The sequence below is a fragment of the Pseudophryne corroboree genome, assembly GCF_028390025.1.
Source record: "Pseudophryne corroboree isolate aPseCor3 chromosome 1 unlocalized genomic scaffold, aPseCor3.hap2 SUPER_1_unloc_6, whole genome shotgun sequence".
NCBI lineage: Eukaryota > Metazoa > Chordata > Amphibia > Anura > Myobatrachidae > Pseudophryne > Pseudophryne corroboree.
In genome coordinates, this window is record NW_026967471.1 from 540979 (window position 1) to 568044 (window position 27066).

Sequence of the window (27066 nt, forward strand, 5' to 3'; positions counted from 1 at the left end):
TATATTTACTAACATTCGTAATTCTCCCGATTTGGTGGTAGATTAATCACGAATGACATCGAAAGTGTAAAACTGCAACTTATTTAATTTATTACGACTAATTTACTAAGCTGTCGTATTCTGCATTTTCGTGTTTTCCGATGTCGATGTCATTCGTAACTTTTTTCAGTGTTTTACGGTAGTGAATGGCAAAACACTGCCGACTTTAACACAATGAATCACGGCCAGCTCTGTGAGATCCGTGCTGGGGTTCATTGTGCACCTTTTTTATTTTTTAAAATTGTTTTAAATGGGAAAAAAAATTGAGTGGGGTCCCCCCTCCTTAGCATCACCAGCCTCGGGCTCTTTGAGCCGGTCCTGGTTGCAAAAATATGGGAAAAAAAATTACAGGGGTTCCCCCATATTTAAACAACCAGCACCGGGCTCTGCGCCTGGTCCTGGTTTCAAAAATACGGCGGACAAAAAGCTGACCTCAAAGTTCCCACCATTGGTTACAATGGAGCGCATAGGCGCTACATTGTAACACTGCCGGGTGCCGCCTGTCATACAGTATAGGAGCACACAGCCAATCAGGAGGGTGCCACAACGTGGCGCTCCCTGATTGGCTGATGGAACCTTCTTGGACTTAAGTCAGAGGGGGTTCCTGGCATTCGGGGAAAGGGGTCCCATGTGAAAACATGGGGCCCCTTTCAGTTCGTGGTCGGGTATCCGTTTTTTTATTTTAACAAGTACGTGGATTACAAATGGATTACAAGAAGAAGAGGAGCCTTCTACCCTGGATTTTGTGAGTATAATTTTTTCAACAGGTACACCATGGATTCTACTGGAGAAGAGGACCGACCTGCGTGGGTACATCGGTAAGTATGTATGTATGTTGGTGTGCATGTATGTATTAAAGTTATACTTTCAAGGTGTGTGTCTTATGTCTTTATTGGGGTATTTCTTTAGTAGTAGTACTACAGGTACCAGCGGGCCTGTTTTTCCACCGCATGCTGGTACTTGTGGTTCTCCAAGTACCAGCTTGTGGGGGAGGCTTGCTGGGCCTTGTAGTACTGCTACTAAAAACAATATCAATCACTTTTAACTTTGGCTATCAGCCCCCCATCCGCAGCCCTTGGATGGGGGGGACAGCCTCAGGCTTCACCCCTGGCCCTTGGGTGGCTGGGGTGGGGACCCCTTGATTGAAGGGGTCTCCACTCCCCCAGGGTACCCCGGCCAGGGGTGACTAGTTGGGAATTTAATGCCACGGCCGCAGGGCACTGTATAAAAGTGACCCCCTACTGTGGCATTATCTGTCCAGCTAGTGGAGCCCGGTGCTGGTTTCAAAAATACGGGGGACCCCTACGCTTTTTGTCCCCCGTATTTTTGGAACCAGGACCAGGCGCAGAGCCCAGTGCTGGTTGTTTAAATATGGGGGAACCCCTGTCATTTTTTTCCCCATATTTTTGCAACCAGGACCGGCTCAAAGAGCCCGAGGCTGGTTATGCTTAGGAGGGGGGCCCCACGCAATTTTTTTTATTGAAATTAACACTTTCCCACCCCTTCCCACTGATATACATGCACGGATCTCATGGATCCGTGCATGCCTATCCAATCACGGTTCAAAAAAGCATGTCTGTTTTTTTTTTAGCACTTTTTTACGATTTGTAATTTTTCACGGCAGTGTTTGGATATTTTGAGATTTGCACTTTTTAGTAAATGACCGAGTTCTACTAATTTGCTGGCGTATTTGACCGATGGTGTATTCATTCGTATTTTTTTTCTTGGACTTCCAAAAAAATACGAATGCCCTCATCACTGCCGTGATTTGAGTTTAGTAAATTCCCGAGATGACACTTTGAAGAAAAAACGGCATCTCGGTCAAAATCGGGACCTTAGTAAATATACCCCAGTGAGCAGTGATACTGAGCACTGATAAGGATGATACTGAGAACTGACACTGAGCAGAAAGATGCAGCCCTGGACTATTAGTAATGTACTGTAGTATACTGAGCACCACACAATGCAGCACAAGACAATGAGCAGTGATACTGAGCACTGATGAGAATACTAGAACTGACACTGAGCAGGAAGATGTAGGACTGGACTATTAGTAATGTACTGTAGTATACTGAGCACCACACAATGCAGCACAAGACAATGAGCAGTGATACTGAGCACTGATGAGGATACTAGAACTGACACTGAGCAGCAAGATGCAGCACTGGACTATTAGTAATGTACTGTAGTATACTGAGCACCACACAATGCAGCACAAGACAATGAGCAGTGATACTGAGCACTGATGAGGATACTAGAACTGACACTGAGCAGCAAGATGCAGCACTGGACTATTAGTAATGTACTGTAGTATACTGAGCACCACACAATGTAGCACAAGACAATAAGCAGTGATACTGAGCACTGAGGATGATACTAGAACTGACACTGAGCAGCAAGATGTAGCACTGGACTATTAGTAATGTACTGTAGTATACTGAGCACCACACAATGCAGCACAAGACAATGAGTAGTGATACTGAGCACTGAGGATGATACTAGAACTGACACTGAGCAGCAAGATGCAGCACTGGACTATTAGTAATGTACTGTAGTATACTGAGCACCACACAATGTAGCACAAGACAATAAGCAGTGATACTGAGCACTGAGGATGATACTAGAACTGACACTGAGCAGCAAGATGTAGCACTGGACTATTAGTAATGTACTGTAGTATACTGAGCACCTCACAATGCAGCACAAGACAATGAGCAGTGATACTGAGCACTGAGGATGATACTAGAACTGACACTGAGCAGCAAGATGCAGCACTGGACTATTAGTAATGTACTGAATTATACTGAGCACCACACAATGCAGCACAAGACAATGAGCAGTGATACTGAGCACTGATGAGGATACTAGAACTGACACTGAGCAGCAAGATGTAGCACTGGACTATTAGTAATGTACTGTAGTATACTGAGCACCACACAATGCAGCACAAGACAATGAGCAGTGATACTGAGCACTGATGAGGATTATACTGAGAAGAACTGACACTGAGCAGCAAGATGCAGCCCTGGACTATTAGTAATGTACTGTAATATACTGAGCACCACACAATGCAGCACAAGACAAAGAATATTGATATTGAGCACTGATGAGGATACTAGAACTGACACTGAGCAGGAGAGACACACAACTAGTAGTATTACTGAGCAGCAAAAAGTTAGCAGTAAGCACTGATACTGAGCACTGATATTGAGATTTCCACTGAGAGAACGTAGCCATGTCCTCTCCGCTCTCTCTACAATGCACAAGTGAATACGGCGGAGACCCACAACTCTTTATATGGAATCTGAATCTCGCGAGAATCCGACAGCGGGATGATAACGTTTTGCCTCATCGGGGTTTCCAAGTCAGGCAGGAAGAACCGAGGCTGCCTCGGACCCGTGTAAACCACGTCGAGTTCGGAGGGGTTAGGTTCTCGGAGAACCGAAACCGCTCATCTCTACTTCCTGTGTTTAGTAAATAGACCCAATCTCTCATTACCTATAAAATCTATGGCCACAGTTATGCTATAAGTGTATGTGTATGTCCAGAACATTTGCTGTGTTTGTGCTATTACTTATACAGACATTTTTATTTCCTAACGAAAGCGGAACTCTATGAGAAACCTTCATTACACAGATCCCACTGGAGAAGAGATGACCTTCAATGAAAGAGGGGATCTGCCCTCTAAGTGGTTAATGGAAAACTGGGTTATATATAAAACTAACACATCATATGAATTTGTTGTAAAGCCTGTGACCATCTTTGACGAATCACAAGATGACCAGGTTTATAATATCAAAGCAGGAGAAATCACATGGAAAAATGGCATGGTAAGAGAAGATGAAATACAGTATATCATATACAGTAGGAATGCAGTTGGTGTATTATACATGCAGATGTGCCGTACTATCCCTTTATACCAGGACACATGAATCACACATATTCTGTGGCTGGCTGACTACAATCTTGTATTTCACCTGGTATTACTCAGCTAGAGAATCTGTGTGTTTCATGTGTGCCCCAGTTACATGGTATGTATGGTAAGCCTAGATACATGACATCTGTCCACAAATGTGTTACACGAATAAAAACATCATTAACTTCTGTGTAATAAATTATTTTGACTGGACATGGAATATCTGCGTAGCCGAGATTAGTGAGAGAAAATAGTAAATTTGCTAAAGGGATTTTTCAGAGAGCCTCTTGGTGCAGCATAGTGTGATAGGGTAAACAGTAGGTGCCACCTTCATGGCAAACTGATGAAGGCACACTGTACAGATATAAAATACATGATCTAATTATTAGTCATCTCAAGCACTTTGAGTTTCATGAAGTACTGGAGGTAGGTTCCCAAAATTTGTTAGACAACAAAGGATATACAAGAACTTTGTGATGAAATCAATTTTATATTATTATTATTATTATTATTATTATTATTATTTTTATTATTATTTTATATTATTATTATTATTATTATTATTATTATTATTATTAGTAGTAGTAGTAGTAGTAGTAGTAATAGTGTAGTAGTAGTAGTAGCAGTAATAGTAGTAGTAGTAGTAGTATTAGTGGTAGTGGTAGAATCAGTATTAGTTGTTGTAGAATTGTTGGTAGTAATAGGTGGTAGTTGTAGTAGTAGTAGTAGTAGTAGTAGTAGTAGTAATAGTGTAGTAGTAGTAGTAGTAGTAGTAATAGTGTAGTAGTAGTAGTAGTAGTAGTAGTAGTTGTAGTAGTAGTAGTAGTAGTAGTAGTAGTAGTAGTAGTAGTAGTAGTAATAGTGTAGTAGTAGTAGTAGTAGTAGTAGTAGTAATAGTGTAGTAGTAGTAGCAGTAATAGTAGTAGTAGTTGTAGTAGTAGTAGTAGTAGTAGTAGTAGTAGTAGTAGTAGTAGTAGTGTAGTAGGAGTAGGAGTTGTAGTAGTAAGTAATAGTAGTAGTATTATTAGTGGTAGTGGTAGAAGTAATATTAGTGGCTGTGGTAGTGTTGGTAGTAATAGTAGTATAGGTAGTGGTGGTGGTGGTAGTAGTAGGAGTTGTTGTAGTAGTAGCAGTAATAGTAGTAGTAGTAGTAGTATTAGTGGTAGTGGTAGAATTAGTATTAGTTGTTGTAGAATTGTTGGTAGTAATAGGTGGTAGTTGTAGTAGTAGTAGTAGTAGTAATAATAGTAGTAGTAGTTGTAGTAATAGTAGTAGTAGTTTTCCATCATCTCTCCCACTTGTGAATGTTACAGATTATTTGGTTTATTTTTAAAGTAGTCTAGTAAAATGTGTACTTTGAGCAGATGGTATTACATTAGGCATACTATACATACAGAAATAATCCCGTGCCTTAGCATTGACATACAGTACCCTCCATCTTATACCAAATCACACTGAGTCATTCTAGCCTCTGCAACTTGAATTACATTTGGTTATAGGATGTGTAAAAGGATATACATGAAGGTAGTGTTTTATCCTTCCTTACTGATTTTTTAATCTGCAAATAGACAATACAGGCGACATAGTATATGTCTAGAAATTATGTGAAGGTATAACTATACCAGTAGGTCTTAATCAGATTACTCATGGATGCTATAACTGCATATAGTTATTTACATTATTAGTTTTATCTTGTCCTGGGATTGGTATTTGTAACAGCCACTAGTAGGTTGTAATTGTATGACTTCTGGCAACTCCTCAACTGCTCTCACATGTACATATTGGTTTATTGTTACTGTTATAAAGTCTCTTTTTTATAAAAATCGCCAAAATCAAGTAATACAACAAAATCATATGAACTTTCTGCGTGAATATTTATGGTCCTCTCTTCTGACTTAAGTCAAGACTTGGTTAATTCTTTTAATTCTGAAAATTGTGCTGAATTTGGTGGTAAAGGAGAAGTTGAGAAAACTTTGTGTCAACTATACCATGGTTTTTTTGCCCCAGTTTCTGTCTGCCTATGGTCACTGCCATCAAGATAGTAGACTAAATTAGGATTTTGGTATTTTGAACATTGATAAAATGACAACAATGAACATGTCAACATGTGCAGACTGTCAATATGTTCACAGCTTTGAGATCTAAAATATTAACATACAATCTTGATATTCTGCATGGAGAGATGAGTATCTTTTTTTCAGAGCTGAAAAACCTTCAACCATAGTTTTTTTTTATAATTAGATCCCATAGATATTAGATTCATGCATAACTGTGGTGTTCCAAAATCAGGTGCGAGGTACAGTATGGAATTCCCCCACAGTGAATTACCTCTTTAAAAATATAAATTTATATAATAGCAAAGTAAAATTGTAAAAAGTAAGATAACAAAAGGGAAAATATTTTTTTCCAATTTGGAATTAATATATAATTAAACAGAATGCCAAAGAGATTTCAATAAAATAAATATTTTTGAAGAATCTTTACTCTTTTCATTGGGGGAATTCATCAGAGTAAACTTATCGAAATCTCATTTATTCTCTATCGTTAATCAAACTTTGTGTTCAATATTGAATAACTTGGACATTCTGGTATCTCAGATGTTGCTCTGTTAGTCTGTGAAACCTGTCGTGATTAGATAAATCTTTGAATATCAAGGGTAGTACAATTAAATGCATGTGTCTAGAGAAGTTTACATAACCAAAAACTCATCTCCCCTCCTCATTCTATGCTCTTGATTTTTCCACTTACTTCACATCCAAAATGTACTCTATACAGATGAGTCCTCCGTTATCTTGATTTTTTCAGCACATAGACGGAGGTTTAGTCACGCCAAGGCAATAGCTTATGTTGCTGAGTTTAATCATGGACAGGCACGTTGAGGCGTGACTAGATACTCAGCATGCAATACACATCTCCACCACTGGGTGGCTAATGCTCTACTAATCCAGTACTTTAGTTTGAATAGCGGCGGATTGATCTACAGTACAAGCTTTGGAAAATGGTCAGTGATGACTGTAATTTTAATATAGTCCTGTACTGCATAGTGTACACACAGATGGTGACCAATGGTCAGATGGAGAGAGTAAAATAAATGTAAAAAATTATTCAGACGCAAAAGAACATGTTAAAACACTTGTGTATGCAGATGCAACTAATGTGTGAACACTTGTGTATGCAGACGCAACTAATGTGTAAAAGGAATAATGTAGCTCTAATTTCTAACTAATGTGTGAATTTTTTTTTACCCTGACAATCACTTTATTATAATTTTTTTCCTGTGTAATCCATTGCAAAACATTTAATGGAAGTGTGCACACAGGTTTCACATAAATCAGGGTTTTTAGTGAACAACTAATTAGAATGAACAGCTAATTAGTACCCTAATAGAATATACTGTACAGAGATAGTAAGGATGATGATTTGGCACCCAGGAACTTAGGGAGGAGCTTTTATCTCTCTCCATTGCAATCTTTCTATGTATAGTGGAGAGAGATAAAAGCTCCTCCCTAAGTTCCTGGGTGCCAAATCACCATCCTTAATATCTCTGTACAGTATGTTATATTATGGTACTAATTAGCTGTTCACTATAAACCCTGATTTATGTGAAACCTGTGTGCACCTTTCCATTGAAAGTTTTACAATACATTACACAGAAAAACAAAATTAATAATGTGAATGTAAGGGGAAAAAAATATATAGATTGGCACTTTGGGAATCGAAGCCGGGATCCTCAGCATGGGAGGTGGGAGCCTTCACTGCTAGCCTATGTCACTGCATGGAAGATACACAAGATCATGTGTAAAAGTAATGCAAGCAGTGATTCCTTCCTATTGGTCTACATTTATGCCATTAGGGGACTCGGCTGCTCATTTAGTGCACTGTACATACTGTAAAGTCAATGAGCTACATTATTCCTTTCACACATTAGTTACATTTGCATACACAAGTGTGTTTGCATACACAAGTGTTTTAAAATGTTCATTTTCATCTGTATAAACTATTCACACAGTGATTTGGCATCCAGGAACTTAGGGAGTATCTTTTTTCTCTCCCCATTATACTTAATACTATGGGATTTGGACGCTCACATATTCCTAACATCAATAGACCACACTGTATCTGTAACACGTTTGTTTGCATCTGTATATGCTGTACTATTTGCATCTGTACTGTATATACTGTTATATACTTTATGACATACAGTAGCGTAATGAGACGCACCAGTAAAGTAGTTCTTACCCTGTAGTTCAGTATTGTATTTTAATGGAGACCACACGTATGCACGTTGGTGATTTTAAAAAGCGACATCTGGTGGATGATTTTCGGTATTATACTCAAAGGTAACAATAAACGCTCTGTGCGCATCCCTTCAACTAGGCGCACCTCCTTGCACCCAGGCACACTGCGTATGCCCGATCGCGACTAATGCCTCAGTCAGTCAAGATAATGGAGGACACATCTGTACATCAGGACTTCACATCCTACCAGTCCATCAGCAACCCCCTGTCCCTTAAACCCACCCCCCGTCCCTCTTATCAACTCTAACATCTTTCTTCCTTGTAACTAATGATAAATTCATAACCATCATCCATTCCTGCCCACCACCACCTCTCCACTTGACTCACTTCCTCAATATCTCCCTCTCATAAGGCACTGTACCCTCTACCTTCAAGAATATACTCATTTCCCCTATTCTTAAAACCTACCATTGATCCAAACCCCCTCTCCATGTACTGACACATTTCTCTCCTCATGTTTCACTACAAACTACTTGAGCATATCCTGTACAACTGCATTACAGCCTTCCTATCCTCCCACTCCCTGCTTGACCCATTCCAGTCTGGATTTTGTCCTGTCTACTCCATTGAAACTTTCATCACAAAGTCTGTAATGACCTTCATGCTGCAAAATTGAAGGGACACTGATCTCTGATAATTAATTTTAAACTCTGCTTTTGACACCGTGGACTACCCTCTTCTGCAAATCCTTCACTCTCTTGGTCCGATCTCTGACTGTTCCTTTTCTTTCTCCTCTCATGATGCCACTTCACCCCCACTTTCACTAACTGTTGTTGTCTTTCAAGGTTCTGTCCTTGGTTATTTCCTTTTCTCTATATGTCCTCTTTATGTAAACTCATCGGCTTTTTTGACTTCCATTTTCATCTCTATGCTGATGATACTCAAATTTACCTTTTGTCCTCTGACCTCTCCGTCACTCCTCCATCATACTGTATCTCCAACTGTCTTTCTGCTACCTTTTCGTAGATGTCCCAGCACTTTCTTAAACATAACATGACTAAGAATGACCTGATCATCTTTCCACCCTTCCACACAACCTCACCCACCACAATTTCTTTATCTATTAATGGCACCATTATATCCTCTAGCCTCCAAGTGTGCTGTATTGGAGTAATCCTTATCTCCTCCCTCTACTTCAAACCACAAATGTATCATCTCTCACAAACCTGCCATTTTCATCTGAAAATATTTCCAGGATCAGACCCTTTCTCAACCAGGATGCTACCAAGTCCTTAATTCACTCACTGATCATCTCCAGACTGGAGTACTGTAATCTCCTTCTATCTGGAATCCCTGACAAATGCCTTTCTCTACTCCAATCTATCCTCAATGCTGTTTCCCAATTTATCAACCTCATCAAACAAAATTGTCCACCTCATCTCTTCTACAAGCCCTTAACTAACATTCCTTCCCTTTCAGAATACAAGTAAAGTTTCTCACGCTACATTACAAAGCCCTTACCCACTCTTCTCCCATTTACATCTCTGAACTTATCTCCCTTTACACTCCCACCTGCCCTCTTCACTCCGCTAAGGCACTGCCTACTGATTACTTCCTCCCACTCCAACCTCCAATATTTTTCTTGTGCCACTCTCTTTCTATGGAATTCTTTGTATCTCCCCCTCAGAATCTCCACCTCTCTACAAAACTTTAATTTGGCTCTCGATACCCAACAACTGCAGCCAAATCTCATCATAACATTCTGTTCCATGCTCACTCATCTGCATCACATCTGTTGGTCTCTCCCCTTTAGAATGTAAGTTTTTATGAGCCGGGTCCTCTTTCCTCATGTGCTTTTCATTCTCTTACTTTAACCATCTTCAACAGCATCAAATCACACAGTTTTCTGACACCCTGATACCTAGTTCAGTGTCGGGAGCTGATGAAGATATGTTTATGTACCCTGTACTTGTCCTATATTGTCTTTGACAGTAAGTCACTGTTTGCCTGTTTTGCGTATTTATTTATGTACTCTGTAATTGGGTGTTGTTAATTCCTTGTGATGTCATATAAAGGATAACAATAAATAATACAGGTAGTTGAAATATGAACCTCCTGATTTGTGTAGTAGGACACTGATAAGGATCAACAGAAAGAGGAATAATATGGATAAATTAACACAGTGTGGAATCTTCATACAAGAATGTCTCACGGTGCTAGTACTACATTTTAAATGTTATATTTATTCTAAAACAAACCTTAATCGTTAATAGGAATACAGATATTAATCAGCTGCTGAATGTTAATTGTGCTAGTGTAAGCATAAAATCAGTGGTTCCCCTTTAAGAAAGGGGGAATTACCAACTAGACAATATAAGAAAAGAACACTCTGCGCTATTTAAGAACCTTCCAGACTCCAAATAAAGTGAATTCACATATTTACATAAAAACATATTTTTATTCCGGATTAATCACATAAATCTCTAATTAGTAGATGGAACCACATAAAATTCTTAATCTAATAAAAAAAGCTATCATATGCATATATAAATTTAACAACTCTAATTAATTCTTATTTTCAAAAGCCGGCTTTCTATATGCACCTAAAATAAAATATGGATCAGCTCTCATGCGTATATAATAACCACAATATGTGCAATAGGGGATATACTTATTAATTGATGTGCAAATCAGTATTCTCAGATTGTCCACTAACTGCTTGTAGAGACGGAATAATCAGATGTAGTAATCACCGCTTGTTGTTCCAAAGTCTCAGAACGGCTCCTTGTGTTATTACACTGAACACTCGTTGTTACAAAGTCTAAAGCAATTTCTTTTGCATAGACTCTATGAGGAAGCTCCAGTGACGAGAGAAACTAGTCAGAGGAAAGAAGAGACATCTGATGACAATAGCATTCATTGCGGTTATCACCTAAGAATCACTGCACCACGCCGGAAGCCAGCGGCTTCACTTGAGACTGCAGCGGCATTTCATACGTTGGGGGCCGGAGACGTCCGGAGCTCCCTAGCCGCACCTGACCGGCAGTGCAGTGTATCTCCAGCTGGATCCGTCTATGTGTAAGACGGAGGGTGAGAGTTTTTACCATTTAGCCAGCCTGATTAAGCAATCAGGAACTGTTACTAATATCTATGCAAAAGGAATTGCTTGAGACTTTGTAACAACGAGTGTTCAGTGTAATTACACAAGGAGCCGTTCTGAGACTTTGTAACAACGAGTGTTCAGTGTAATAACACAAGGAGCCGTTCTGAGACTTTGTAACAACGAGTGTTCAGTGTAATTACACAAGGAGCCGTTCTGAGACTTTGTAACAACAAGTGTTCAGTGTAATAACACAAGGAGCCGTTCTGAGACTTTGTAACAATGAGTGTTCAGTGTAATAACACAAGGAGCCGTTCAGAGACTTTGTAACAACGAGTGTTCAGTGTAATTACACAAGGAGCCGTTCTGAGACTTTGTAACAACGAGTGTTCAGTGTAATAACACAAGGAGCCGTTCTGAGACTTTGTAACAACGAGTGTTCAGTGTAATTACACAAGGAGCCGTTCTGAGACTTTGTAACAACGAGTGTTCAGTGTAATTACACAAGGAGCCGTTCTGAGACTTTGTAACAACGAGTGTTCAGTGTAATAACACAAGGAGCCGTTCTGAGACTTTGTAACAACGAGTGTTCAGTGTAATAACACAAGGAGCCGTTCTGAGACTTTGTAACAACGAGTGTTCAGTGTAATAACACAAGGAGCCGTTCTGAGACTTTGTAACAACGAGTGTTCAGTGTAATAACACAAGGAGCCGTTCTGAGACTTTGTAACAACGAGTGTTCAGTGTAATAACACAAGGAGCCGTTCTGAGACTTTGTAACAACGAGTGTTCAGTGTAATTACACAAGTAGCCGTTCTGAGACTTTGTAACAACGAGTGTTCAGTGTAATAACACAAGGAGCCGTTCTGAGACTTTGCAACAACGAGTGTTCAGTGTAATAACACAAGGAGCCGTTCTGAGACTTTGTAACAACGAGTGTTCAGTGTAATAACACAAGGAGCCGTTCTGAGACTTTGTAACAACGAGTGTTCAGTGTAATAACACAAGGAGCCGTTCTGAGACTTTGCAACAACGAGTGTTCAGTGTAATAACACAAGGAGCCGTTCTGAGACTTTGTAACAACGAGTGTTCAGTGTAATAACACAAGGAGCCGTTCTGAGACTTTGTAACAACGAGTGCTCAGTGTAATAACACAAGGAGCCGTTCTGAGACTTTGTAACAACAAGTGTTCAGTGTAATAACACAAGGAGCCGTTCTGAGACTTTGTAACAACGAGTGTTCAGTGTAATAACACAAGGAGCCGTTCTGAGACTTTGTAACAACGAGTGTTCAGTGTAATAACACAAGGAGCCGTTCTGAGACTTTGTAACAACGAGTGTTCAGTGTAATAACACAAGGAGCCGTTCTGAGACTTTGAAACAACGAGTGTTCAGTGTAATAACACAAGGAGCCGTTCTGAGACTTTGTAACAACGAGTGTTCAGTGTAATTACACAAGGAGCCGTTCTGAGACTTTGTAACAACGAGTGTTCAGTGTAATTACACAAGGAGCCGTTCTGAGACTTCGTAACAACGAGTGTTCAGTGTAATAACACAAGGAGCCGTTCTGAGACTTTGTAACAACGAGTGTTCAGTGTAATTACACAAGGAGCCGTTCTGAGACTTTGTAACAACGAGTGTTCAGTGTAATTACACAAGGAGCCGTTCTGAGACTTTGTAACAACGAGTGTTCAGTGTAATTACACAAGGAGCCGTTCTGAGACTTTGTAACAACGAGTGTTCAGTGTAATAACACAAGGAGCCGTTCTGAGACTTTGTAACAACGAGTGTTCAGTGTAATAACACAAGGAGCCGTTCTGAGACTTTGTAACAACGAGTGTTCAGTGTAATAACACAAGGAGCCGTTCTGAGACTTTGTAACAACGAGTGTTCAGTGTAATAACACAAGGAGCCGTTCTGAGACTTTGCAACAACGAGTGTTCAGTGTAATAACACAAGGAGCCGTTCTGAGACTTTGTAACAACGAGTGTTCAGTGTAATAACACAAGGAGCCGTTCTGAGACTTTGTAACAACGAGTGCTCAGTGTAATAACACAAGGAGCCGTTCTGAGACTTTGTAACAACAAGTGTTCAGTGTAATAACACAAGGAGCCGTTCTGAGACTTTGTAACAACGAGTGTTCAGTGTAATAACACAAGGAGCCGTTCTGAGACTTTGTAACAACGAGTGTTCAGTGTAATAACACAAGGAGCCGTTCTGAGACTTTGTAACAACGAGTGTTCAGTGTAATAACACAAGGAGCCGTTCTGAGACTTTGAAACAACGAGTGTTCAGTGTAATAACACAAGGAGCCGTTCTGAGACTTTGTAACAACGAGTGTTCAGTGTAATTACACAAGGAGCCGTTCTGAGACTTTGTAACAACGAGTGTTCAGTGTAATAACACAAGGAGCCGTTCTGAGACTTTGTAACAACGAGTGTTCAGTGTAATTACACAAGGAGCCGTTCTGAGACTTTGTAACAACGAGTGCTCAGTGTAATAACACAAGGAGCCGATCTGAGAATTTGTAACAACGAGTGCTCAGTGTAATAACTAGAGATGAGCGCCTGAAATTTTTCGGGTTTTGTGTTTTGGTTTTGGGTTCGGTTCCGCGGCCGTGTTTTGGGTTCGAACGCGTTTTGGCAAAACCTCACCGAATTATTTTTGTCGGATTCGGGTGTGTTTTGGATTCGGGTGTTTTTTTCAAAAAACACTAAAAAACAGCTTAAATCATAGAATTTGGGGGTCATTTTGATCCCAAAGTATTATTAACCTCAAAAACCATAATTTACACTCATTTTCAGTCTATTCTGAATACCTCACACCTCACAATATTATTTTTAGTCCTAAAATTTGCACCGAGGTCGCTGTGTGAGTAAGATAAGCGACCCTAGTGGCCGACACAAACACCGGGCCCATCTAGGAGTGGCACTGCAGTGTCACGCAGGATGTCCCTTCCAAAAAACCCTCCCCAAACAGCACATGACGCAAAGAAAAAAAGAGGCGCAATGAGGTAGCTGTGTGAGTAAGATTAGCGACCCTAGTGGCCGACACAAACACCGGGCCCATCTAGGAGTGGCACTGCAGTGTCACGCAGGATGGCCCTTCCAAAAAACCCTCCCCAAACAGCACATGACGCAAAGAAAAAAAGAGGCGCAATGAGGTAGCTGACTGTGTGAGTAAGATTAGCGACCCTAGTGGCCGACACAAACACCGGGCACATCTAGGAGTGGCACTGCAGTGTCACGCAGGATGTCCCTTCCAAAAAACCCTCCCCAAACAGCACATGACGCAAAGAAAAAAAGAGGCGCAATGAGGTAGCTGTGTGAGTAAGATTAGCGACCCTAGTGGCCGACACAAACACCGGGCCCATCTAGGAGTGGCACTGCAGTGTCACGCAGGATGTCCCTTCCAAAAAACCCTCCCCAATCAGCACATGATGCAAAGAAAAAGAAAAGAAAAAAGAGGTGCAAGATGGAATTATCCTTGGGCCCTCCCACCCACCCTTATGTTGTATAAACAAAACAGGACATGCACACTTTAACCAACCCATCATTTCAGTGACAGGGTCTGCCACACGACTGTGACTGATATGACGGGTTGGTTTGGACCCCCCCCAAAAAAGAAGCAATTAATCTCTCCTTGCACAAACTGGCTCTACAGAGGCAAGATGTCCACCTCATCTTCACCCTCCGATATATCACCGTGTACATCCCCCTCCTCACAGATTATCAATTCGTCCCCACTGGAATCCACCATCTCAGCTCCCTGTGTACTTTGTGGAGGCAATTGCTGCTGGTCAATGTCTCCGCGGAGGAATTGATTATAATTCATTTTAATGAACATCATCTTCTCCACATTTTCTGGATGTAACCTCGTACGCCGATTGCTGACAAGGTGAGCGGCGGCACTAAACACTCTTTCGGAGTACACACTTGTGGGAGGGCAACTTAGGTAGAATAAAGCCAGTTTGTGCAAGGGCCTCCAAATTGCCTCTTTTTCCTGCCAGTATAAGTACGGACTGTGTGACGTGCCTACTTGGATGCGGTCACTCATATAATCCTCCACCATTCTATCAATGTTGAGAGAATCATATGCAGTGACAGTAGACGACATGTCCGTAATCGTTGTCAGGTCCTTCAGTCCGGACCAGATGTCAGCATCAGCAGTCGCTCCAGACTGCCCTGCATCACCGCCAGCGGGTGGGCTCGGAATTCTGAGCCTTTTCCTCGCACCCCCAGTTGCGGGAGAATGTGAAGGAGGAGATGTTGACAGGTCGCGTTCCGCTTGACTTGACAATTTTGTCACCAGCAGGTCTTTCAACCCCAGCAGACCTGTGTCTGCCGGAAAGAGAGATCCAAGGTAGGCTTTAAATCTAGGATCGAGCACGGTGGCCAAAATGTAGTGCTCTGATTTCAACAGATTGACCACCCGTGAATCCTTGTTAAGCGAATTAAGGGCTGCATCCACAAGTCCCACATGCCTAGCGGAATCGCTCCGTGTTAGCCCCTTCTTCAATGCCTCCAGCTTCTTCTGCAAAAGCCTGATGAGGGGAATGACCTGACTCAGGCTGGCAGTGTCTGAACTGACTTCACGTGTGGCAAGTTCAAAGGGCATCAGAACCTTGCACAACGTTGAAATCATTCTCCACTGCACTTGAGACAGGTGCATTCCATCTCCTATATCGTGCTCAATTGTATAGGCTTGAATGGCCTTTTGCTGCTCCTCCAACCTCTGAAGCATATAGAGGGTTGAATTCCACCTCGTTACCACTTCTTGCTTCAGATGATGGCAGGGCAGGTTCAGTAGTTTTTGGTGGTGCTCCAGTCTTCTGTACGTGGTGCCTGTACGCCGAAAGTGTCCCGCAATTTTTCTGGCCACCGACAGCATCTCTTGCACGCCCCTGTCGTTTTTTTAAAAATTCTGCACCACCAAATTCAAGGTATGTGCAAAACATGGGACATGCTGGAATTTGCCCATATTTAATGCACACACAATATTGCTGGCGTTGTCCGATGCCACAAATCCACAGGAGAGTCCAATTGGGGTAAGCCATTCCGCGATGATCTTCCTCAGTTGCCGTAAGAGGTTTTCAGCTGTGTGCGTATTCTGGAAAGCGGTGATACAAAGCGTAGCCTGCCTAGGAAAGAGTTGGCGTTTGCGAGATGCTGCTACTGGTGCCGCCGCTGCTGTTCTTGCGGCGGGAGTCCATACATCTACCCAGTGGGCTGTCACAGTCATATAGTCCTGACCCTGCCCTGCTCCACTTGTCCACATGTCCGTGGTTAAGTGGACATTGGGTACAACTGCATTTTTTAGGACACTGGTGAGTCTTTTTCTGACGTCCGTGTACATTCTCGGTATCGCCTGCCTAGAGAAGTGGAACCTAGATGGTATTTGGTAACGGGGGCACACTGCCTCAATAAATTGTCTAGTTCCCTGTGAACTAACGGCGGATACCGGACGCACGTCTAACACCAACATAGTTGTCAAGGACTCAGTTATCCACTTTGCAGTAGGATGACTGCTGTGATATTTCATCTTCCTCGCAAAGGACTGTTGAACAGTCAATTGCTTACTGGAAGTAGTACAAGTGGGCTTACGACTTCCCCTCTGGGATGACCATCGACTCCCAGCGGCAACAACAGCAGCGCCAGCAGCAGTAGGCGTTACACGCAAGGATGCATCGGAGGAATCCCAGGCAGGAGAGGACTCGTCAGACTTGCCAGTGACATGGCCTGCAGGACTATTGGCATTCCTGGGGAAGGAGGAAATTGACACTGAGGGAGTTGGTGGGGTGGTTTGCGTGAGCTTGGTTACAAGAGGAAGGGATTTACTGGTCAGTGGACTGCTTCCGCTGTCACCCAAAGTTTTTGAACTTGTCACTGACTTATTATGAATGCGCTGCAGGTGACGTATAAGGGAGGATGTTCCGAGGTGGTTAACGTCCTTACCCCTACTTATTACAGCTTGACAAAGGGAACACACGGCTTGACACCTGTTGTCCGCATTTCTGGTGAAATACCTCCACACCGAAGAGCTGATTTTTTTGGTATTTTCACCTGGCATGTCAACGGCCATATTCCTCCCACGGACAACAGGTGTCTCCCCGGGTGCCTGACTTAAACAAACCACCTCACCATCAGAATCCTCCTGGTCAATTTCCTCCCCAGCGCCAGCAACACCCATATCCTCCTCATCCTGGTGTACTTCAACACTGACATCTTCAATCTGACTATCAGGAACTGGACTGCGGGTGCTCCTTCCAGCACTTGCAGGGGGCATGCAAATAGTGGAAGGCGCATGCTCTTCACGTCCAGTGTTGGGAAGGTCAGGCATCGCAAACGACACAATTGGACTCTCCTTGTGGATTTGGGATTTCAAAGAACGCACAGTTCTTTGCGGTGTTTTTGCCAGCTTGAGTCTTTTCAGTTTTCTAGCGAGAGGCTGAGTGCTTCCATCCTCATGTGAAGCTGAACCACTAGCCATGAACATAGGCCAGGGCCTCAGCCGTTCCTTGCCACTCCGTGTGGTAAATGGCATATTGGCAAGTTTACGCTTCTCCTCCGACAATTTTATTTTAGGTTTTGGAGTCCTTTTTTTTCTGATATTTGGTGTTTTGGATTTGACATGCTCTGTACTATGACATTGGGCATCGGCCTTGGCAGACGACGTTGCTGGCATTTCATCGTCTCAGCCATGACTAGTGGCAGCAGCTTCAGCACGAGGTGGAAGTGGATCTTGATCTTTCCCTAATTTTGGAACCTCAACTTTTTTGTTCTCCATATTTTATAGGCAGAACTAAAAGGCACCTCAGGTAAACAATGGAGATGGATGGATTGGATACTAGTATACAATTATGGACGGACTGCCACGGTTAGGTGGTATAAAAAAACCACGGTTAGGTGGTATATAATACAATTATGGATGGACGGACTGCCTGCCGAGTGCCGACACAGAGGTAGCCACAGCCGTGAACTACCGCACTGTACACTGGTTGATAAAGAGATAGTAGTATACTCGTAACAACTAGTATGACTGACTATGACGGTATAAAGAATGAAAAAAAAACCACGGTTAGGTGGTATATATTGTAATACAATTATGGATGGACGGACTGCCTGCCGAGTTCCGACACAGAGGTAGCCACAGCCGTGAACTACCGCACTGTACACTGGTTGATAAAGAGATAGTAGTATACTCGTAACAACTAGTATGACACTATGACGGTATAAAGAATGAAAAAAAAACCACGGTTAGGTGGTATATATTATAATACAATTATGGATGGACGGACTGCCTGCCGACTGCCGACACAGAGGTAGCCACAGCCGTGAACTACCGCACTGTACACTGGTTGATAAAGAGATAGTAGTATACTCGTAACAACTAGTATGACACTATGACGGTATAAAGAATGAAAAAAAAACCACGGCTAGGTGGTATATATTGTAATACAATTATGGATGGACGGACTGCCTGCCGAGTGCCGACACAGAGGTAGCCACAGCCGTGAACTACCGCACTGTACACTGGTTGATAAAGAGATAGTAGTATACTCGTAACAACTAGTATGACTGACTATGACGGTATAAAGAATGAAAAAAAAACCACGGTTAGGTGGTATATATTATAATACAATTATGGATGGACGGACTGCCTGCCGACTGCCGACACAGAGGTAGCCACAGCCGTGAACTACCGCACTGTACACTGGTTGATAAAGAGATAGTAGTATACTCGTAACAACTAGTATGACACTATGACGGTATAAAGAATGAAAAAAAAACCACGGTTAGGTGGTATATATTATAATAATACAATTATGGATGGACGGACTGCCTGCCGAGTTCCGACACAGAGGTAGCCACAGCCGTGAACTACCGCACTGTACACTGGTTGATAAAGAGATAGTAGTATACTCGTAACAACTAGTATGACACTATGACGGTATAAAGAATGAAAAAAAAACCACGGTTAGGTGGTATATATTATAATACAATTATGGATGGACGGACTGCCTGCCGACTGCCGACACAGAGGTAGCCACAGCCGTGAACTACCGCACTGTACACTGGTTGATAAAGAGATAGTAGTATACTCGTAACAACTAGTATGACACTATGACGGTATAAAGAATGAAAAAAAAACCACGGTTAGGTGGTATATATTATAATACAATTATGGATGGACGGACTGCCTGCCGAGTGCCGACACAGAGGTAGCCACAGCCGTGAACTACCGCACTGTACACTGGTTGATAAAGAGATAGTAGTATACTCGTAACAACTAGTATGACTGACTATGACGGTATAAAGAATGAAAAAAAAACCACGGTTAGGTGGTATATATTATAATACAATTATGGATGGACGGACTGCCTGCCGACTGCCGACACAGAGGTAGCCACAGCCGTGAACTACCGCACTGTACACTGGTTGATAAAGAGATAGTAGTATACTCGTAACAACTAGTATGACACTATGACGGTATAAAGAATGAAAAAAAAACCACGGTTAGGTGGTATATATTATAATAATACAATTATGGATGGACGGACTGCCTGCCGAGTTCCGACACAGAGGTAGCCACAGCCGTGAACTACAGCACTGTACACTGGTTGATAAAGAGATAGTAGTATACTCGTAACAACTAGTATGACACTATGACGGTATAAAGAATGAAAAAAAAACCACGGTTAGGTGGTATATATTATAATACAATTATGGATGGACGGACTGCCTGCCGACTGCCGACACAGAGGTAGCCACAGCCGTGAACTACCGCACTGTACACTGGTTGATAAAGAGATAGTAGTATACTCGTAACAACTAGTATGACACTATGACGGTATAAAGAATGAAAAAAAAACCACGGTTAGGTGGTATATATTATAATACAATTATGGATGGACGGACTGCCTGCCGAGTGCCGACACAGAGGTAGCCACAGCCGTGAACTACCGCACTGTACACTGGTTGATAAAGAGATAGTAGTATACTCGTAACAACTAGTATGACTGACTATGACGGTATAAAGAATGAAAAAAAAACCACGGTTAGGTGGTATATATTATAATACAATTATGGATGGATGGACTGCCTGCCGACTGCCGACACAGAGGTAGCCACAGCCGTGAACTACCGCACTGTACACTGGTTGATAAAGAGATAGTAGTATACTCGTAACAACTAGTATGACACTATGACGGTATAAAGAATGAAAAAATAACCACGGTTAGGTGGTATATATTATAATACAATTATGGATGGACGGACTGCCTGCCGACTGCCGACACAGAGGTAGCCACAGCCGTGAACTACCGCACTGTACACTGGTTGATAAAGAGATAGTAGTATACTCGTAACAACTAGTATGACTATGACGACGGTATAAAGAAAGAAAAAAAAAATACCACGGTTAGGTGGTATATAATTATACAATTATGGATGGACGGACTGCCTGCCGAGTGCCGACTGCCGACACAGAGGTAGCCACAGCCGTGAACTACCGCACTGTACTGTGTCTGCTGCTAATATAGACTGGTTGATAAAGAGATAGTATACAACAATATACTACTATACTGGTGGTCAGGCACTGGTCACCACTAGTCACACTGGCAGTGGCACTCCTGCAGCAAAAGTGTGCACTGTTTAATTTTAAATTAATATAATATTATGTACTCCTGGCTCCTGCTATAACAACCTGCAGTGCTCCCCAGTCTCCCCCACAATTATTATAAGCTTTTATACATTGATGTGCAGCACACTGGGCTGAGCTGAGTGCACACAGACTGAGTCACACTGTGTGACTGCTGTGTATCGTTTTTTTCAGGCAGAGAACGGATATAGCAGAGAACGGATATATTAAATAAAAGTTAACTTAACAACAACTGCACTGGTCACTGTGGTAAACTCTGTCTGCACAATCTCTCTCTCTCTCTCTCTCTTCTAATCTATTCTAATGGAGAGGACGCCAGCCACGTCCTCTCCCTATCAATCTCAATGCACGTGTGAAAATGGCGGCGACGCGCGGCTCCTTATATAGAATCCGAGTCTCGCGAGAATCCGACAGCGTCATGATGACGTTCGGGCGCGCTCGGGTTAACCGAGCAAGGCGGGAAGATCCGAGTCGCTCGGACCCGTGAAAAAAAAAGTGAAGTTCGTGCGGGTTCGGATTCAAAGAAACCGAACCCGCTCATCTCTAGTAATAACACAAGGAGCCGTTCTGAGACTTTGTAACAACAAGTGTTCAGTGTAATAACACAAGGAGCCATTCTGAGACTTTGTAACAAGTGTTCAGTGTAATAACACAAGGAGCCGTTCTGAGACTTTGTAACAACGAGTGCTCAGTGTAATAACACAAGGAGCCGTTCTGAGACTTTGTAACAACGAGTGCTCAGTGTAATAACACAAGGAGCCGTTCTGAGACTTTGTAACAACAAGTGTTCAGTGTAATAACACAAGGAGCCATTCTGAGACTTTGTAACAAGTGTTCAGTATAATAACACAAGGAGCCGTTCTGAGACTTTGTAACAACAAGCGGTGATTACTACATCTGATTATTCCGTCTCTCTACAAGCAGTTAGTGGACAATCTGAAAATACTGATTTGCACATCAATTAATAAGTATATCCCCTATAGCACATATTGTGATTATTATATACGCATGAGAGCTGATCCAGATTTTATTTTAGGTGCATATAGAAAGCCGGCTTTTGAAAATAAGAATTAATTAGAGTTGTTAAATTTATATATGCATATGATAGCTTTTTTATTAGATTAAGAATTTTATGTGGTTCCATCTACTAATTAGAGATTTATGTGATTAATCCGGAATAAAAAGGTGTTTTTATGTATATATGTGAATTCACTTTATTTGGAGTCTGGAAGGTTCTTAAATAGCGCAGAGTGTTCTTTTCTTACAGTGTGGAATCTGAATGATCAAATTAATGTTTTGTTTTAATGCTGAATTATTAGAATGCTGAAATTAAATTACATCTTGCATACATGTAATTGTGGAGAGTTAACACCTGGTAATAATTTGGGAAGCATTCATCATCCTGGCAGCTGAGGTGCCGGCGGTCATGTGACCAGCGAAAGTACATGGCAGCTGCCTTCCAAAAGGTGAGTATCAGGGTTCAGTGTTAGGGCCCGGGGAAGGGTTATGATTAGGCTCTATGTGGGGTTAGGGTTTGGCACTGGGTCAGGTGGTTATATGTAACCATAGCCACCCTCCAAAGGGTGAAGGGTTAGGTAAGGTGAAAGTGGAATGTAAAAATACTTACCCTGTCCACTGTCTGTAGCTTTACTGTTGGGATGCCACTGTCGGTCTTGTGACTGCTGGAATCCCGACTGCCAGTATTATATACCAGACCCAATAAATCATGGGCATATGATAGTTGGAAACTTTACAGGAAAAATTAGGAAAGTGTAGTTATAAAACATTTGTATAAATCATATAATTATAATAATGAGATTGGAAGACATACTTGAGGACATATTTGAGGAACTCTGATTAAACAAATCTGGCATACACTATAAGGCTGATGAATTTAATGTTACTGTATTTAGTTTTTATTTCAGAAAATTCTTGCTCTGTACAGAAGTAAAGGCCCATACACACCGGTCGATGTATCGGCCGTTCTCTTGAACGGCCGATACATCGCGGGTCCGTCGGCCAGTGTGTACGGGCGATACGTCTGTGAACTCCGTCGTTCACAGACGTATCGTGTTGGCTGTGCAGCACAGCCGACGGCCAATATATCTACCGATATATTGGCGCGTCGCTGTGTGTGTATGGGGCGGTCGTCCGAGCGCCCGTACACATGCTGCGGCGGCCGGCGGTGATTGACAGGTGACAGGGCGGGCGCCTGCCCGCCCGCCCAGTTCATGACGTCAGTCCCCCGACGGATCTGGCAGTGTGTATGCTGAACACTCTGCGCGATCCGTACATAGATATATCTGCAGATCAATTGATCTGCAGATATATCTTCTAGTGTGTACCCACCTTAAGTCACAGTGGAGACTTCATCTTATGGTGCATACACACAGTGAGATACTTGCTATGCCTGATTTTAACTATGTGATGACCCTTGAACTCACGCAGAGCCCAGGAGGACCAGTTTTGATTATCTGTACTTTCAACTTCGACTATGTAGGATTTTGACTAAGTGCCAATTTTCACTATACTTTGTATTATATACACTAGATAGTCAAGATTGACTTGCCTGCACAGACTATCTAACCTTGCGATACTGACCCCATGTGAGTGCGCATCGGGATGAATCAGTATCACAAGCTGCCTAACCCCTTGCGATTTCCACTAACTTTCCTTGTGATTTTGACTATATAGTCAAAATCTAAAGGATATATCTCACCGTGTGTACACACCTTGTCATTTATTGTTCCATAGCAATCCTTTTAAAATCAATTAAATTCTACTTTTTCCCAATTATCTAATGAAGCCTCAGATATATTGATCCCTTTACTGCCAAATTATTAAGTCCAAAGGCATTTATGCTTAAATATTTTGACTTATACTTCATCATTTAACAGTTTATTAATTTTTTTTTATTTCATATAACTTAGGCCCCTCTTTATTGTTTGTTTCTTTTACTTTTTACAGGTGTCCTGACAAAGTGGAAGCCTACAGTATTTTTTGCTGTTATATTAAAAATAATGTCATACAGTACATGTTGTGTTTTTTTATTTTGCTTTAATAAAATGTACAAATACACAATGGCCCTCATTCCGAGTTGTTCGCTTGCAAGGCGATTTTAGCAGTATTGCACACGCTAAGCAGCCGCCTACTGGGAGTGAATCTTAGCTTCTTAAAATTGTGAATGAAAGATTCGCAATATTGCGATTACAAACTTCTTAGCAGTTTCAGAGTAGCTTCACACTTACTCGGCATCTGCGATCAGTTCAGTGCTTGTCGTTCCTGGTTTGACGTCACAAACACACCCAGCGTTCGCCCAGACACTCCCCCATTTCTCCAGCCACTCCTGCGTTTTTTCCGGAAACGGTAGCGTTTTTTCCCACACGCCCATAAAACGGCCTGTTTCCGCCCAGTAACACCCATTTCCTGTCAATCACACTACGATCGCCGGAGCGAAGAAAAAGCCGTGAGTAAAAATACTATCTTCATAGCAAATTTACTTGGCGCAGTCGCAGTGCGGATATTGCACATGCGCACTAAGCGGAAATTCACTGCGATGCAAAGAAATTTACAGAGCGAAGGACTCGGAATGAGGGCCAATATACACTTCTTTAGTAAAATTTAGATGCTTACTAAAATTAGCAATTATTTTTATTTATTTTTTTCTACTTCTGTAACTCCATATTCTTTTTCCCCTAAATCTACACAATGTTCTAGGTTTCTGCTTCCCATTCACACAGGCTAATACATGAACCCACCACCTGCTGTCATGAGTTATACAGGTCATGACTGGATGGGTTGGTCTGCCTGTATTGTCTGGCATCAATAGTCCTGTTCATGTCAGTCACCTGGAAATGTGAATTCTTAACCAAGTGGAAGAAAAAGATTTGAGAAAGTATCACCTGTCCAGGAACAGCCTTGTGGATCATTATGTCTAATACTAGAACACATTGGGGTAGATGTATGAAGCAGTGAAGAGAATGGAGAAGTGGCCAGTGGAGAATTAGTCCATCGTAACCAATCAGCTTAGAGATAACATTTATCAAGGGAATTCTATACAATTATACATAGCATATAAGTGATTGTCATGGGTAACCTCCCCAATGGCTCACTTCTCCGCTATTATCATTGCATCATCTCCCACACTGTCAGGATAATCTTTTCCTTGTATATCAAAAACATAACTTTTTTTGTAATTTATATCTTTGACTGTAGGAGTAACTATTCATGCTGTATTTTAGCGACCTATATGGGGTATATTTACAATACTAAGGTGTGAGTTTTTAAGTGGTGAGGTTGCTCATAGCAACCAATCAGATTCTAGCTATTTTATTCTAGTAAGTGCTAGATATATGATAAGTAGATTCTGGTTGGTTACTATAGGTGACACTTATAAAAGCCAGCACTTTAGTAAATATACTGTATTCCTTTAGATCTGAGTTAACATTGGACCTGAGTTAAATATAGAACTTCAAAATAATCAGATGAGGATTACATTTATTTGTTATGAAGAGGAATTTTCTATATTTTTAATTAATTAGTACTTTAACTTTTTACACTATATGCATCTCTATGTAAATCTATTTGACATTATAAATGTGACTTGCTATGTTATAGCAGTATTCAGACATAGATAGGCTGCTGTATAAAACAGGCACATCATTTACAGGGGTGGTATTCAGTATGCCAGCTGTTGGGATCCCGGAGCTCAGTATACCGTGCCAGAATCCCGACACATTGCATACCAACAACTATTCTCCCTCTTGGGTGTCCACGACTCCCCAGGAGGGAGAATAAATAGCGTGCGCAACCATGCCCGCAGCGTGGCGAGCACAGCGTGGTGATCTCAGCGTGGCGAGTGCAGCAAGCCCACATGGGGCTCATTTGCGCTCCCATAGCTGTCAGTATGCTGGCATTTGGGATACCGGTGCTGGTCTGCTGGCCGCCGGATCCCGGCCGCTGGCATACCATACTACACCCCTTTACAGTATATTATAATTTTCTCTTGACTTCCTCCTGAAGCATGTACTAATGTTCTTTCCTGGGAATACATTTTTTAAAAGTTGTGTTTTGGCCAAGTTTCCCCAAGTATAAACAGTCTGGTCATCACTCGGGCACAGGAGATTGTTTATTTACTCAAACATGGAAATTTACTATGTTGTCCAGTATCGTGTTTTCTCATGTCGTATGGTTTCATGATTTCTCTGACGTCCTAGTGGATGCTGGGGACTCCGTAAGGACCATGGGGAATAGCGGCTCCGCAGGAGACTGGGCACAAAAGTAAAGCTTTAGGACTACCTGGTGTGCACTGGCTCCTCCCCCTATGACCCTCCTCCAAGCCTCAGTTAGATTTTTGTGCCCGAACGAGAAGGGTGCACACTAGGTGGCTCTCCTGAGCTGCTTAGTGAAAAGTTTAGTTTTAGGTTTTTTATTTTCAGTGAGACCTGCTGGCAACAGGCTCACTGCATCGAGGGACTAAGGGGAGAAGAAGCGAACTCACCTGCGTGCAGAGTGGATTGGGCTTCTTAGGCTACTGGACACCATTAGCTCCAGAGGGATCGAACACAGGCCCAGCCATGGAGTCTGGTCCAAGAGCCGCGCCGCCGGCCCCCTTACAGAGCCAGAAGCAAGAAGAGGTCCGGAAAATCGGCGGCAGAAGACATCCTGTCTTCACCAAGGTAGCGCACAGCACTGCAGCTGTGCGCCATTGCTCCTCAGCACACTTCACACTTCGGTCACTGAGGGTGCAGGGCGCTAGGGGGGGGGCGCCCTGAGCAGCAATAGAAACACCTTGGCTGGCGAAAATACATCACATATAGCCCCCAGGGCTATATGGATGAATTTTAACCCCTGCCAGAATCCATAAAAAAGCAGGAGAAAAGTCAGCGAAAAAGGGGCGGAGCCTATCTCCTCAGCACACTGGCGCCATTTTCCCTCACAGCTCCATTGGAGGGAAGCTCCCCTGGCTCTCCCCTGCAGTCACTACACTACAGAAAGGGTTAAAAAAGAGAGGGGGGCACTAATTAGGCGCAGTATTAACAATACAGCAGCTATAAGGGGAAAAACACTTATATAAGGTTATCCCTGTATATATATAGCGCTCTGGTGTGTGCT

General features: G+C 42.2%; 1 protein-coding gene across 1 annotated transcript in view; it reads left to right on the plus strand.

Annotated features, from left to right (window-relative positions):
• The window catches only part of LOC134982033 (vomeronasal type-2 receptor 26-like), a 151195-nt gene that overhangs the window by 86569 nt on the left and 37560 nt on the right, over positions 1–27066 (plus strand). The window contains exon 8 of the mRNA XM_063948679.1: positions 3645–3869. Coding sequence (XP_063804749.1) covers positions 3645–3869 — 225 coding nt within the window. The remainder of the gene's footprint in view (positions 1–3644; positions 3870–27066) is intronic.